Source organism: Thamnophis elegans, chromosome Z (assembly GCF_009769535.1).
Source record: "Thamnophis elegans isolate rThaEle1 chromosome Z, rThaEle1.pri, whole genome shotgun sequence".
NCBI lineage: Eukaryota > Metazoa > Chordata > Lepidosauria > Squamata > Colubridae > Thamnophis > Thamnophis elegans.
This window is the reverse complement of record NC_045558.1, coordinates 18720404-18737951: the sequence shown is the minus strand read 5'-3', so window position 1 is coordinate 18737951 and position 17548 is coordinate 18720404. Positions and strand designations below refer to the sequence as shown.

Below are 17548 nucleotides of genomic sequence, written 5' to 3'. Positions count from 1 at the left end.
TCTCAATCATCCAGACATTTCGCTTCTCATCCAAGAAGCTTCTTCAAAACTGAGAGCTCTGGATGAAAAGCAAAACATCTTCAAAGAAAAAAAAAAAAAAAAAGTCCAGTTGCCTCTTGCAAAAGCACCTTTGGCACAAGTCAGGACTACCGTACTTGACCTTAACCTCCTGGTGATTTCATAGATACATTCAAAGAGTTTTCTTGACAACAATATAGAAGTTCACATTGCTTTCTTCAGGATATAATGTTTTACTTCTTAGTGTACTATAAAGCCCTTGGTTTTTCTGGTTATCTCTTTCTCAAAAAAAAATCTTAATCTTAATTTTTTATTGTAGGTAAGGATTATTACTGAGACTCTACATTAGGGTCGTCACCACCCCCACCCCCCCCCCCAAGACAAAATAGGTTCACTAAATCTAAGATAGTCTAAAGCAAGGGTGTCAATCTCAGGGGGTACTTAGATTTTGCCCGTGGGGCTGGCCTAGAAATAGAAGAAAGACCTTCCTGCAGTGCTTCTGCTAGCAAAAACAGGGCATGGGGGATGCATGTGCTCCCCCCTATGCCTCATTTTCGGCCTCAACAGCCTCCTACAGCACTCTGCCGGCCAAAATGAAGTGAGAGGGCCCCATTTTGGCTGGCAGAGAGCTGCAGGAAGCCATCCAGGTCAAAAACGGGGCACAGCGGTGGTGCATACAGCCCTTCACGCCCTGTTTTGGTCAGCAGAGTGCTGCAGGAGGTCATCCAGGAGCTATCCCATCAGTCGTCCATCCCTTCTTCCCTCCTACTCCAGCCAGCCAGCAAAGGACCACTACAATGCTGATCTGGCCCTCGAAGAAATCCAGTTTGACACCCCTCGTCTGGAGGTTCTATAGAGCTTCCAAAAATGACTCAATCATTTACAGATGGATTCCTACAATATCCAATTATTGGGAGTCTTAGAACATGTAAAATCATCTTAGGATTGGATTGAAATAAGTTTTAGCCCAGGCACAATTGAACATTCTTTTGCTTATAGGAATAATTTAGCAAGTGGTAGGAGAGTTTGCAACTATGATATCCAATTCACAAAAGTGCACAGCATATTGGGCATATGGGATATTAAGAGAATACAGGTGTAGTGAGGAAAATTTCCCAGACAAAGTGCCAATCAAGAATGCTCAACAGACGCTTTTCTACTACAGCAGTTTTCTTCTTAAGAAAAAAAAAATAAGTTGCCATCAGCTACAGATTTTTCTTTTGCCGTGAACATAGCAAGAAACCTCTTTACATTTTCACTTTGAGATTAAACAAGGAAACTTGACGGCAGATTTTTTCACAGGGCACAAAGGACAAATTGAAGAGATTAAAATAAAATTTTAGTACACAAAAAATAGAGAACTCAGCTATAGGCACTTAGCTAAAATATAACATAACACAATTATTGAAAAACATACATTACTGTGGAGAAACTACTCTTATGGTCCTTTCTTTTACTGGGAATTGTTAAAAATTTCTCAACCTGATCCCTTTTCTTCCTCCTTATCGTCCACCAACTCCCAGGGCACAACTGCATTTTTTCCCTACTAATAGCTCATAAAGGACCCTGTGATTCTTCATAGTAAAGAATTTAACTCTTTTAGGTGCTGTGTCATAGTATAGCAGTGGTAGGTTCCGAATCCCGTTACAACTGGTACAGTGCAATGGGGCCAGGTGCCCACCATTTGCACGCACACAGTGTGCGCATGCGTACCCACCACCCGCAAGGCTCCATCTGCTTGGTGGAGCATTGCGCAGGCGCCGTACGCTCCATGCGCATAGGCAAATGCCCCAATTGGCTGAAATAGCTGTAAGGAGAGTGGGTGGGCGGATGGGCCCTCTGGAGTACCGTACCAGAATGGTACCTGGTGCTCCCAGCAGGAACCGGTACGCCCGTATGCCTTGATATGGTTGTATCCCACCACTATATTACAGGCTTACCAAGAAGATATGGAGGTATTAAAGCTTTTCGTCTGTGGACTAAAAATATCCCCCAAAAGAACAAAAGCATGTATTATAAAAGAAATGATATGGGTAGATGGAGAATAAGAGAGAAAAATAAAGATTCTGAATTTTTTTTTAAAAAAATATGCTTTCCTCTATCACTTCAGCAACCCAATCTACTCAGCTGTCAGTGTAAATAAGATACATATTGCTACATAAGATATTGAACCACAATCTACTTAGGGGTATTTGTGCATGTATGAATTCACTCTCTTTCATTATTTTTAGATGCAGTGTCAGCATGTGTATAAAAATTTCATTAATTAACCAATTAACTTGCAGTCTTTGTTTTACCTAGGTTCCTATAACTGTACTTTGAAATTGAAATGATATTACATTGCTAAAGAAAAATACTTTTACAGACAAAAATAGGTCAAGGAAGAAATTGCAGAGGGACTAAACAAAAATGGAAAAACGTCTTTGATGTCTTTCATTTAAGAATAAAGGTATAAAGGAAAAAATGCTTCACGCTGTTCTCTTTAGTTACCAATATCATTGTTTATCTGGAGATATTGAATCCAGAAAAATTATGATCGGCGGGTGGAAATAATGCCACCCACTGGATAGCCGTATTTCTTGGAAATTTAAATGATGCTATTAAGTTAGTCCTATTACGTGTATCTGTTCAATGTTTCTAGCAAAAGGTGCAAGAAGGAATTCTGCAGTTAAATGATACAAACTTATTAGAATAGGAGAAATCCAGAATTACTGTGAACGCAATAACATTTTAAGGACCATATTTTTAGTACATATTTTTTAGTAAAGTAACCAAAGAAGAACTCATATATTCTTAATTCTGCAAGACTGCAGTATTCCTTTCAGTGTTCATAACTAACAAGCCATCCTGTTTGTGAATTATGTAGGAAATTACCACAGTACCTTTGGAGGGCACCAAGTGTGGATTTGACTTTTCTTGTAAAAGAAAGTCAATGCCATAGGTTTAATGGAATAGAGGGGAAACTTTTATACACAAATAGTTCTACATGTGAAAATCTACACTTGTACAAATGATGATGATGATGAAGAAGAGGAGGAGGAGGAGGAGGAGGAGGAGGAGGAGGAGGAGGAAGAAGAAGAAGAAGAAGAAGAAGAAGAAGAAGAAGAAGAAGAAGAAGAAGAAGAAGAAGAAGAAGAAGAAGAAGAAGAAGAAGAAGAAGAACAACAACAACAACAACAACAACAACATGGATTGCACCAGTGGGCTTAAACCAATTCTGTTGTACTTATTTTGTATCATGACAATAAAGGCTATACTATAATATAACCATGATCTAAAATTACAAAAGGCAAAATACAAAACATTCAGCTACATCAGACCTTATCCAAATTAATATAGATATTCACTATAATAAAAAAGGAATTTCTTTTTTAAAAGATTCAATAATGTGATCATCAGATAGTCAATTCTGATGATAGATAGATAGATAGATAGATAGATAGATAGATAGATAGATAGATGATAGATAGATAGATAGATAGATAGATAGATAGATAGATAGATAGATAAATAGATAGATAGATGATAGATATGACAGTAATTGATCAGAGTTTTTCCTCAATTATTTTGGCATACAGATATTCTCTCTCTCTCTCTCTCTCTCTCTCTCTCTCTCTCTCTGTGTGTGTGTGTGTGTGTGTGTGTGTGTGTGTACATATGTTAATGGATATGGTGACTCAGTGGCTAAGATGCTAAGCTTGTCAATCAGAAAGATCAGCAGTTCGGTGGTTCGAATCCCTAGTGTCAGATAACAGAGTGAGCTCCCGTTACTTGTTCCAGCTTTTGCCAACCTAGCAGTTCAAAAGCATGTAAAAATACAAGTAGAAAAATAGGAATCACCATTGGTGGGAAGGTAACAGCGTTGTGTGTGCCTTTGGCATTTAATCATGCCAGCCACATGACCATGGAGACGTCTTCAGACAGCACTGGCTCTTTGGCTTTAAAACGGAGAAGAGCACTACCCTCTAGAGTCGGGAATGACTAGTACATATGTGCAAGGGAAACCTTTACCTTTTTATACACACATACACACAGAGAGAGGTAGAATTTATGTGCCTAAGTAATTGAGCAAAAACTCCGATCAATTACTGTCACATTTAAAGAACTAAGAAATCTCAGTGCAATTTATAGAGACTTCTGTTAACCAGGTAGGAGATTGTCTACTGGTCTATTTTCAACCTAGCACACCATGAAGCAAATCAAGAGTTGATGAGAGCTTGTCTGTCAACTGTTGAATCAAGCCTCAAATAATCCAATCCCTGAGCTTCTTCATGATGCAATTTGGCGATTAGAACAGTATAAAAAGATTAGCAGTTTGGCGATTAGAGCAGTATGAGAAGATAAGCAAGCCAATTTAAAGCTGACAGTTCGGTGTAAGTTAAAGCATGAGTTTCCCAAATGAAGCAACCATGCTGAAACATTCAAGAATGTCATCTTTCGGGCAGGGGGGAAAAATGTAATACCTTCCGCTCGTGACTTCTTGGGCCGCCAGAAGGATTCTGCTTCAGAAAGCCTGCTGTTGTGGACCATCTTGTGGGGTTTTTTCTTGAAGGCTCTTCTGAAGTAAAATTGGTATCGCTGACTGACAAGGCGAGGCCTACTAATGCTGGGTCACTGCTGCGCCGTACGTGAAGAGGCATATCTGAGGAGATTAAAAACATAAAGAAACTATGAGACAAGACATTCCTAATAAAGTGACAGACTCATACTGTCTTTTTGGAAACAAAATGGTGATAATATCAAACCTGCAGGATACAAAAAAATCCCAATTAGTTATCTAACATAATCAATGAAAGAATACATTGCTCAAAGGCCAGAAATCCCAATTGATAGGATCTTAGCTAAGGCTGTAAAACTTCTGGTCCACATTACACATGCCCATGCTAGATTTCACTAGGGGGGAGGGAGTCCCGATACATCACGATACATCATCGCCGCCATGACGATGTGAGTTTTGACAATTCTGCTCTAAGCAATCTATGGGTAAAGGCACAATAAAAAATAAATTCAATTAATATACTACTTTGAGTATTTAATAATTCTCCCCTTCAATTGCATCAATTTAGTCTAACTTAACAAATGTTCAAAGTTACATCAATTATTCATATAGCAACTGTTCAAAGTTACAACAGATCCTATATCCAAGTTCCAGAGCTCTGATGAATGCACACACCTACACACATATATATCCTGTGGTTATATGAACACACTTGGATATTTAGCAAAACAACTAACTTTTATGGCCAGTTACAGCATTTGGTAATTTTGTGAGATGATTTAGGACAGGTTTTTATCAGAAACCAGTCGTCTAAGATTGTTTCCAGCAAAAGATGCCCATGCAAAGCCACTGATAAATTTAATGATCACAGTCCTCACTTAATAATCACCATGTAAAAGATCATAAAATTAGGTCGGTCACATAAGCGCCAACTAACAACTGCCATGACTTGTAATGGAAATGCCAGACTCCATTACAGCCATAAATCAAGGACTACTTGTAAACCTGATTATAATTTTTTAAGAAGCTTTGGGGCAAAGGCTCAAAGCTTTCATGGAATATATACAACCTTGGGTTGGATTGTATTTCATTGTTTTAAGCACCCAACTTCCTTGAACAAACAATATGAAGTTCCAAATCTTCCCTCATTTATAAAATGCAACAGTTAGTCAAAGGAAGATATTTTAACCAAAAACAATTACACCAATTTTTTTTTTATAAAGTGACAGTTACTGGCAAAATGTCTCAGGATGATTCCGAATAATGTTTTCCCCTTCTTTAAAATGAATGAGAATGGTATCACACAATTTGGGGTACTCCAAATATTGCAGAATTTCACCACTAGCATTCTTCATTATTAGCCATTTATCAGCAATTCCTGGACCAGATTATTTCACATGGATTACAGATCTTAAAAGGGAACAAAAGCATGGCCTATTTATTGTGCTTCTCCTTTTACAGTATTTGTGATGGATCACTTTTTAGAAATAGTCCAGGGGCTTAGTACACTATGTTTTGGAAAAATTAGGACATTTTGAAAATATTATGAGCATGTTTTTTTTAAAAAAGTTATGTAAGTTGCAAAAATGGGGCTGGAGTTATCAGACATTCCTACATATATTCTGCATTTTTATCTAACTTTGGACGGACAAAACATTTGATGCATACAGTTGCATGCATTTATATCAGAGCTGTCAAACTCCCAGCCCACAGGCCATTTGCATCACGTGTTGGCCATGTCCATGCCCCGTTTAATGAAGGGGAAAAAATTCCCGATACATCACATGATACTGCCGTGATGACAGGAGTTTGATACCCCTGCCATTACACTATCTCCCTGCCCTGTTTAAACACCATATATTTTAATTGCACTTCAAGATGTTCAGTAGAAGAAATTCACTTTCAAGAAACATGTTTCTAGCAACGACAGAAAATGTAATATAAAAATGGAACATCTATGGAGGTTCTCTGACATCATGCTTTTAAAATGTCAACTGGACTCTCTTGGTTTTTCTTGAAGATGTTTCACAACTAATCCAGAACTGAATAAGGTTTTTGGATAACAAGTAAAACATCTTCAAGATAAACCAAAAAAATCCAGTTCCCTTTTTTAAAGCACCTTTGGGACATAAAAATGGAATAAAGATAATTTGTGTGTATGTATATTATTCTTACCTAACAGCATACAATTTATGTGCAAGCAATTTATGAGATTTTTAAACATCTTAATAAGTTTTATTATTATGTTCAAACCAAGACCATAAGTATATGTTCTTTGATGCATGCTAATGTAACCAAACATTTGAATACAGGCAATGCTCCAAAACCAAAGTGGAGATTTTGAAACTGGGAGGTAATTTTTATTTGATTATTATTATTTTAGTATTCAAAGTCCATAAAAAAGTGTTAATGAGCCATAAGAGGCTTTCAGACCATTAATTGTCCCAAATGTGGGAATGTGCTCAGAAAAGTTATTTTCTAATTCTTTTATAAAGCTACACAAGCTGTGCAAATATTGTTGTGCACTGTGTGAAAGAACGCCTATTTTGTGAATGCTTAATGTGCTGTCATTTATTTCCCCAGATAACTATCATTTAACCAATATTATTTCCCTTTTAAAAATCATTATTTCTAATCATTAAAAAAACCAGAACATTTTTAGACAAAAGCAGGGGCTATGTGATGGGATGTCTTGGAGAGTTTGACTGTGTGTGTGTGTGTGTGTGTGTGTGTGTGTGTGTGTGTGTGTGTGTGTGTTTTGGCTCCACACATTCTTTTCAAGTTATCAGAAATGTACATAATGTTATACGTATGACCATACTATATCTTACATTAAAATATAATAACCCCAGTTGCTTTATTCCTAAACTCCAATCTATTTTTGCTCCAACAACACTCTTCCATAATGGTATACTGAATTGGAATTTCCTTTTATGCTGTGGCATCCCATTTCCATTTTTTTTTCTCAGATAAGTATTAAAAAATTACTTCTGCACATATGCAGGTCTGTTTGTGTGTGGAATTATGAAAAAATTAGAATCCAATAGTGGAATGTATAAAGCACAAACTTCTTGATCAGTTCTCTCCATCCTGTTTCCCAGTTCAATTTCCTCTAGACATCAAAAAACAGAGCAATAAAAGCGATTTTAAAAATCCAAATTCTAATCAGATTTGAATAAGTAACTCTGCATATTTTTTTGCTGGACATCTATCTGCCTATTAAAAAAAGACTCCAAAATTAAAACATGTAAAAAGAAATCAAAATTAATGAAGCCTGTAATAATACGTTCATTGATTAGGTAATTATTCCCAAACTCTCATTTGGGTTCCACCACAAAACCGCGATGCCCTTATCCGCGCCGACATAAGTGCGGAGGCAAATCCGCGGCGGCCGAAGCGCTAAGAAAAAAACGACCCTACCGCCGCGACAACAGCGCGGTGACAGAAGGGCGTTCTACATGCTTCGTTCTTTGCCTCCAAAGGTAGCCCTCCTCCTCCAGCTGACAGCGGCAGCGGGCACAGGGCAAAGCGGGCTGCCCAGCAGCAGCAGCCCGTGGGAAGGGTCCAGCTCAGCCGCGGGGGGCAGCAGGAAGCGGAGGAGGATGCGGCAGCGGCGGCGGCTGAGGCTCTCCCGGGCCGGTGAAGCGGGCTTGCCCGGCAGAGGCAAGCTGCCCTCTTCTTCCTCAACAACATCTCCTTGGATGGGCGGCCTCCACCGCCGGCGCCTCTCCCGGAGGAAGAGGCAGGGCGGGCGGCGGTGGCAGCTGAGGCTCTCCAGGGGCCGGCGAAGTGGGCTTGCCCGGTGGCGGCGGCCGCCCATCCAAGGAAATGTTGTTGAGGAAGAAGAGGGCGGCCTGCCTCTGCTGGGCAAGCCCGCTTCGCCGGCCCCGGGAGAGCCTCAGCCGCCGCCGCTGCTGCGTCCTCCTCCGCCGCCAGCATCGGCAGCCCTGCTCGGGGCCCCCGCGGGCTTCCTGCTGCCCCCCCATGGCTGTGCTGGACCCTTCCCGCAGGCTGCTGCTGCTGGGCAGCCCACTTTGCCCCGTGCCCGCTGCCGCTGTCAGCTGGAGGAGGAGGGCTACCTTTGGAGGGAAAGAACGAAGTATGTAGAACGCCCTTCTGTCGCCGCGCTGTTGTCCCCGCGGTGATGACGCATGGTGATGACGTCACGACTTTAGCGATGCTATTTAATCTCCGCTATTTTGCGTAGCGCGGTTTTGTCGTGCCACGCTCATTTGGAATTCCTCAAGAACAGATGTTAAGTATAGTGAAACAAACACTGGTTCTGAATAACAGAATAACAGAGTTGGAAGGGACCTTTGAGGTCTTCCAGTCCAATCACCTTGCTCAAGCAGAAGAGCCTACACCATTTCAGACAAATGATTGTCCAATCTCTTCTTAAAAACCTCCCAGAGTGGAGCTCCTACAACTTTTGGAGGCCAGCTTTCAAACTGGTCAAGTGCTCCTTCTTTAAGGTCCTTGGTGCTCTCTGATTTTGGTTGCCTCTCTGAAGACACTTCACCATGCAAGTAGTGCCAGAAGGGAGTGGGGCAGAGGGTCACTGGTGAGTCAGAGGAAGCCACTCGTATATAAATTTATAGCAAACCCCACTCTCCTCCAGCATCAATGATATTACCCACTCGGACAATGAAATGTCTGCAAGGAAACATCTTTTCAACTTATACCAGCTAATACCCCTCCTTGAGGCTGAATCTATCTTCAAATGCAAATGGCATACACAATTTTATGACAAAAAATCCAATTAGACCGCCTAAATGTCCCCTAAACTGGGGAAATGTACTGCAGCATTTTTTTAAAAAGGAATATTAATAATAGGACATTTGTTAATGTTTAATAATGCCTTTGTAAGGTCACACTTGGAATACTGCATTCAGTTTTGGTCACCACGATGTAGAAAAGATGTGGAGACTCTAGAAAGAGTGTAGAGAAGAGCAACAAAGATGATTAGGGGACTGGAGGCTAAAACATATGAAGAATGGTTGCAGGAACTGGGTATGTCTAGTTTAATGAAAAGGACTAGGGGAGACATAATAGCAGTGTTCCAATATCTCAGGGGTTGCCACAAAGAAGAGGGAGTCAGTTACCCAAGGCATCTGAGTGTAGAACAAGAAGCAATGGGTTGAAACTAATCAAGGAGAGAAGCAACTTAGAACTGAGGAGAAATTTCCTGACAGAACAATTAATCAGTGGAACAGCTTGCCTCTCGAAGTTGTGAAGGCCCCAACACTGGAAGTCTTTAAGAAGATGTTGGATAGCCATTTGTCTATAACAGTATAGGGTTTCCTGCCTAGGCAGGGGGTTGGGCTAGAAGATCTCCAAGGTCCCTTCCAACTCTGCTATTGTATTGTATTGTTTAACTCCATAATTAAGTAGATTTGAAAGAGGATGTACATTCACACAGAGGGTATGCATGCACAGTTTTACATAAATACAAATATTGTCCCATTAACTCTTTATTGCTGATGCTACACCTATCTAGTTTTAATCAAAATCATTAATTTTCATTAAATGACTGTTAAGGTGATATGTTGTGAAAGAATGAATCAGTGTTACAACAGCATTTTTTCAAGAATGCATCTGAAGCTAATGCTATATTTGGAATTACAAGACTAGCCTAAACAATATGTTGAGGATAGAAGAAATGTTTGTAAAAATTATCTTGAGAACTTCTAGGAATCAATTCTTCTCTTGAAAATCCTTTTTTGATTGTAGGACAAGATCAAGCAGAGCTGGAAAGTGGAGTAAAATGTCCCATTAGTTTATCATCCCTGCACTGACACACAAATCCAGCCCTTTGAATTCCTTTGACGCTTATCTAAGGCCAATTTAGCACTGACAGTTAGCTGTATATAGGCTTCAATAAATCATTTATGCTGCAACCTTCATGAATAGTTCTGATTCTTTGCACCTGACAGTAATGCTCCCAATAGGAAGTTTTTAAACATCCAGATATGCTCACCTGCTAAAAGGATTGGATATCTACCAGAACTAGATTGTATTATTGAATTTTGTTTACAGATCATTAATAAACTTTCCCTTTACCCAATTACCCGTGTAATTCCTACTGTGAATAGGAACTATTATATAGATTTTTTAAAAATTCATTTGTTTGTTCATTCGAGTAAGTTTTAACTTTGGGCGACTGCCTGAACAAGTCGCTGATGTTTTCTTGTCAAGATTTCAACAGTGGTGTGCCATTGCTTACTTCCAAGAGCTGAGAGAAAGTGACATGTCCCAGTCACCCAGCTGGCTTTGTGCTTAAGGTGGGACTAGAACTCACAAGCGCCCTATTTCTTGCCTGATGCCTTAACCACTATACCAAAGTGTCTCTCGGTGTAAAACACATTATGCAAATATTGCACAATAAGAAGAAGAAGAAAATTCCTTTATATATATATATATATATATATATATATATATATATATATATATATATATATATATATATATATATATATATATATATGTTATATTTATGCTGATAAATAAATAAAGGGAGACTAGTATAGATCTATTTCAAGCTATTTAGCTCTCATCAGCTAGCCATACCCAAGTTTGGGAATCGAACCTGTGCTCTATTGCCTCCCAGGCAGGGAGTTAACCATTTGAGCTACAGAGAACGACTGTAGCCAGCCAGGGTGGGAGGTATAAGTATATACCTCCCACCCTGGCTGGCTGATAAAGGAGTCGTTCTCTGTAGCTCAAATGGTTAACTCCCTGCCTGGGAGGCAATAGAGCACAGGTTCGATTCCCAAACTTGGGTATGGCTAGCTGATGAGAGCTAAATAGCTTGAAATAGATCTATACTAGTCTCCCTTTATTTATTTATCAGCACAAATGTAACAAAAAAAGGCAACAGTAAAAAATATTGGGTTTCTGTCTGGATGGTCTCTTGTGACGAGCCTAATGACAGAGAGTGGAAGTGTGACCTTCCTCCCATACTTGGGCATACCAGGGGTTGTGACTTTAAGTATATATATATATATATGTATGTATGTATGTATGTATGTATGTATGTATGTATGTATGTATGTATGAATGTATGTATATACATACATACATACATACATACATACATATACATATATACACACATACATATTTTACATAGTTAAAACATTAGAATAGTATATTGGTAGGCACAATGTGGTGTCACAAAATCCTGGATGATACCTGATCATATTTGATGCTTAAGTTTCCTTTGAAGATTGAATAAAACAACAGTGATCTCTAATCACAAGGCTTCAAATTCTCAGTGGCACTAATGCACTGTAAGTATTGGTTGTCTTCTGGAGCCAAGGTACATTTTAAATAAGCACTGAAAATGGGAAAACTAATCACACATTGTAGGGTTTTTTAAGTCAAAAAACCAGAGGAGAAAAATGAAATGAAATGAAGATGTACTGGGAGCTTAAATATATTTGAAAACATTCTCAGTATTATTAACTCAAGAACAGATGGATAAATAAATACATAAAAGAAACTTGGTATGGACATGCCAAAGACTATATTTTGCTAAGCTGTTACCCCTGCTTCAAGCTACAACAGAGATTTGCAAGGTAACAGAACATGGTATCAAATAGAAATAATTTCCCAAAGATAGATAATAATGATTATTTTTCAGTGCTTTGATGTACAAAGAATTTTTGCAAAGAGCAACTATGTTATATCCTACTGTTCTTTTGCAAATAAAAACAAGGCCTAAATCTGTTGATGGAAATTTTCAATCATCCAGGTCATGGTGGTCCCAAAACTGCTTTTTCAAAAGGCAACCTGACTTTGTTCGTCCTTGAAGATGTTTCACTTCTCAACCAAGAAGCTTCTTCGGGTACTCAGAACTGAAATTCTCAGAACTGAAGAAGCTTCTTGCATGAATGAAAGCTCCAACACTGGATGTTTTTAAGAAGATGTTAGATATACATTTGTCTGAAGTGATCATAGGATTTTCTGCCTGAGCAGGGGGTTGGACTGGAAGACCTTCAAGGTCCCTTCCAACTCTGTCATTCTATTCTAAGTGAAACATCTTCAAGGAGAAACAAAGTCAAGTTGCCTTTTGAAAAAGCACTTTTGGACACAGACTAAGTCACCACCCATAGGTTAAGGATGCTCCTCAGTTGATTCCTTCTAAATGTCTCGGGAATTCTAGGAATAAAATTCCCAACTGAACAGTTCAGCCATCAGATTGTTAGGCAATTTTTCCATGCGTCTTATTCACAAACTATTTATTTCAGTCAGCTGAACTTTCAAAACAGTCATTTGTATAAATCATCTCTGTGAGTTCAGCAGTTAATATTATAGGGATCAGCCTATAAAAATATTTTAAAGATTCAACTTATGAACAGGTGGCCAGATATCCAGCTGCCTTATTTGATATGAACTTTCAGATTGTTCATCTTTCTTTACTGACATTTGATTTTTAACTGAAGTTAGGAGGAAAAAATCAAACTGAACTTAATCCTACATTTTCAAATGCATCCATATCCATCTTCAGCTATATACCACCAAGCATACTCAATCTTCTTTTTGTGACCTTCTTAACACTATTTTGACTGAGATGCCAAAAATTCATAAGATGATCTAGCCAGCTTTTGGCTTCTGCAAATATTCTTTTATGGGTATTTCTCTCCAGTTTAAATTTCAGCCATACCTCTGACAACCAAGCAAATCTAATTCCCCACAACTGTTTCCTAGGTAACCAAGTATAGAAACTAACTGGGCAAAGCAAATATTGTGGAAACTTTCAGCTATCTAGTTGGGCAGAAAAGACGTAAATGTAAAACTCATTTTAAAGGACCATTTTGAGGAGGGGAATACCCAAATATTCATTCAATTTGAATGTATATTATTTACATCAATGTACATCACTTGTATAATTATGTAATTATACTTTTTACATCATGCCAATCATTAGCATAATTTCATAACTGACACAAGTGATGTCAAAATATCAATGACTTAATATTATGAGATAAATTGATGCAAACTAGGCAGCTAATAATTTTGTCCATTATTTTGTGATGATGTCAAAACAAACCTTTTGTATGCTATGTGCAAAGTCTACTAGGTTTAGGTTTAGGTTTTGTTTTATTAATATGCCGCCCTATTCCTAACGGGACTCAGGGTGGCTCACAAACCCAAGGGGGGAAGGGAAACACAAAAATTACAAATACAAGCATTTAAAAGTAACCAACAGACACACAAATCGAGAGGGGAAGGGAACTCATCAACCCCAGACCTACCGACACAGCCAGGTTTTAACAGCTTTTCGGAAGGCCTGGAGAGAGGTGAGGGTCCGAATCTCTGCGGAGAGTTCGTTCCAGAGGGCCGGAGCTGCCACAGAGAAGGCCCTCCCCCGGGTAGTAGCCAGATGGCATTGGCTGGTAGACGGAACCTGGAGGAGGCCGACCCTGTGTGATCTAACAGGTCTTTGGGAGGTAATTGGCAGCAGGCGGTCTCTCAAGTACCCAGGTTCAATACCATGAAGGGCTAAACATGAGTCTCCTCAAGATAGGCTTTACAATATAAAAATAGTCTTCAACTTTTAACAGTTCATTTAGTGACCGTTCAAAGTTACAGCCTCCCTATGGATTTTGTGATCAAAATTCAGGTGCTTGGCAACTGATTCATATTTATGACTGATGCAGTGTCCCAAGGTCATGTGATTATCTTTTGTAACCTTTTGACAAGCAAAATCAATGTGAAAGGCAGATTCATTTAACAATTGTGTTACTAACTTAGCAACTGCAGTGATTCACTTAACAATTATGCCAAGAAAGGTCATAAAATGGGACAACTTAACAAATGTTCTATGAGGCGGAAGACTGAGGAGGAGGAAGGCAGAGGAGGAGGAAGGCAGAGGAGGAGGAGGAGGAGGAGGAGGAGGAGGAGGAGGAGGAGGAGGAGGAGGAAAAATTATTATTTAGACTCTATTTGAATTTCAAATAGGTTCAAGTGGGCTTCCACTTCAAGTATTTATTGTCATGTTCCCAAGAGCCCACCCTATGGATACATGCCATGGAAGCATTTTATTTTTATACATGAAAATGCCGGTCTTCTGTTTCATTATTATGTAGCTAGGCAACATCCATAATCTTTTCCACCTTTTAAACATAAAATTATCAATGTGTCTCTCAAGTCTTCTCTCATGAGATCATGTACAGGTTCTAGTCACAGTTACTTGAACATCCTGAAGTCATGGAGATCAAATTATTCAATGCTACATTAAAAATAATGTCAATACCATTCAAACTCTCCTTACCCAAAGTTACTATTAGGATGTAATGGTTTTTCCACAACTTATCATATGAATTGTTACTCCTAAGGAGGAGAATAGAAATTTAGTAAGACTCAACTATTTAGAAGAATGTGATTCTATTCTTCATTAGAGCTATAGGAGTCTTCACTATCTATAACCTAAACAACTTGTCTAAAGAATTTGTTTAAGATAATATAAGTACAATTAAAAGGGGAGGGGAAAACAGAATATTTCTTTAAAAAACAAAATCTCTTGATAGTGGAATGTACTTCTTCCCTCCTGGAAATCTGAACAACATTCCCTCACATCAACCTCCTTCACTCACAATCCTCTTTTTCATTCTTTTATTAGTTTTACAATTCGGTCTTCATAGGACCATGCCATCACAAAGTCCTTGGGGTTTTTTAATTGGTCACTCACTGGACTATTGAATTCACATTCATTCAGCACTTCTTCATTCTTCACCTTGCCACTCTTACTTGCCCACTCCATTTATGATTATGTTTCTCCCAGCACACCCAACTCTTATATCATAGAATATAGCAGGCAGAAATATATCTTCATACACATCCATTTTTATTACTTTTGACAAGCATTCATTCCTTGCAACAGATCTCAAAGTACCTGTACAGAGCTCGGCAAATAATAAAACGCTTCCATCCATTTTGTCATCTCTAGTAAACATTCTATCAGGGTACGTAAATTAATCTACTTGCTGTAGTTTTTCATCATTCATGTACAATTTGCAATCGTTCGCCTCATTTTTCTCTCTCACATAACTTGAGCGTTGATACATTAATTTTCAGATCCATACTGTATGTCATTTCACACAATCTATCCAGCATTTGCTGTATTGGCTTTTCAATGAGTAACACATTTTCTGCACTCAAAACAACATCATATCATTTTTTTATTTATTCAATTTTTTAATCCTCCCTTTATTACTTCATAGATAACTGAAAAGATAATGAATACACACAATATATCAAATTTACACTTATCAATAGACCTCAATTCTACCATGCCCAACACCATAGATTCGTGGTTCAGTTACAGAAAGAGACTACTGTACTATACATGCAATCCTTGGTCAATGACTGGTTGATTAGCTACCATTTGAAGTTGCAATGGACTCCCCAAAAACTAATTACAATCAAATTCTAGAATTCTAACAGCTGCACACAAAATGCAATCACATGGCTGCCATCTCACACACTTGATTCACCTTTATGGCTGGTCAGAGCATTTTGAGGTCACATGGTAATAATTTGACTTTTTTGATGGTTTCTGGCTTTTTTGGGCCAGTTTCTGCCAAAAAAAACCCTATCCATACTCTGATTTGCTTAACAACCACGGAGTTCCTTTAACAACTGCAGCATTCATAGCAGAGGTAAGTTGCTGCTAGTTCGGCCTGGATTGGGCGAACCAGTAGTAGTGGTGGCAGGAGGCTCCACGTGGGAACACACCCAAACTAGTAGTAGAAAAAAATTAGTAACCCACCTCTGATTCATAGCTGCTCCAATTGAAAGGTCATACAATTGGGTCTAGTCACATGGATGCCTCAATTAATGAGTGTCATGACTTATGATGGAAATTTTAGGATCCATTAGAGTTCTAAGTCAAGAACAACCTATATGATTATTAAAGAGATATATGCATTCTTAATTTAACTGCATGTTTTAATTTACTATCTCCCTTTCTTGGCAAATTGTATTTCATTTTCTAATAACTGAAGGTGACCATATCCTTTGAAACCAACATTTTATATTGTATCTCAGTTCCATAGTTCACTGTTGTTCCCAGTTATCATTATTTAAGTCAATTATCAGCGAGTATCAGCTGTCATATCATTTATACTAAAGAGCCCTCTGAAGATAAATACAGTACATAACTCCCCAAATAGCAACTCAACAAATATTTATCAAGTTCATAAATCTACTTTTGAAATTTGAAGGGATCACGTGTGAGGGATTCATTTCCAACTTCAAAATAAGATGCATCTTTAAGCTTAGATTCAAAAGATTTTAGCACACAAAGACAGGATAGGAATTGTACACAAACACAGGATAGGAATTGTACACACATCCAGTTTGGGGGCAGAAGGTGATGGAGGAAATACTTCGGTATTTATGAAAATGCTCCTAATGTTTAGGATGATCATCACGTTTCCTGCACAAGAAGACATTGAAGAAATGACTCCTAACCCACAATCAAAAGTCATTGTCTTCCTTGGGTAGAGCTTGTATCCTGATGTCTACTTGGACACATCCATGTGGATGTACTGGCTTTATTTATTCTGTGGTTACAGATGTATTTTGCCACTGCCTTTTTCCAGGTGTTTCTTCAGTTTTCCATTTTAACCAAAGCGCTAAGATTTCTTGCTAGTTTCCCAACCTAATGAGTTCTGTTCCTGCTTTGGGCCGAGGTGGCGCAGTGGGTAGAGTGCAGTAGTGCAGGCCACTTCAGCTGACTGCTAGTTGGCAGTTCGGCGGTTCAAATCTCACCGGCTCAGGGTTGACTCAGCCTTCCATCCTTCCGAGGTGGGTAAAATGAGGACCCAGACTGTGGGGGCAATATGCTGACTCTGTAAACCGCTTAGAGAGGGCTGAAAGCCCTATGAAGCGGTATATAAGTCTAACTGCTATTGCTATTGCTATTTTCAAGATCAGACAGCCAGAAGTCAACTTAAATGCTAACACTTTCTTTGGTTCACCGACAAAAGCGTGCCCGGCAACAGCGCGCTGACAAAACCGCGGGGA

The 17548-nt window shown here is 38.8% G+C and overlaps 1 protein-coding gene across 1 annotated transcript in view; it reads right to left on the bottom strand.

Moving 5' to 3' along the window:
* Positions 1 to 17548, bottom strand: part of PARD3 (par-3 family cell polarity regulator) — a 492108-nt gene that overhangs the window by 181837 nt on the left and 292723 nt on the right. The window contains exon 4 of the mRNA XM_032237658.1: positions 4482 to 4660. Within this exon, the coding sequence (XP_032093549.1) occupies positions 4482 to 4660 (179 nt within the window). The remainder of the gene's footprint in view (positions 1 to 4481; positions 4661 to 17548) is intronic.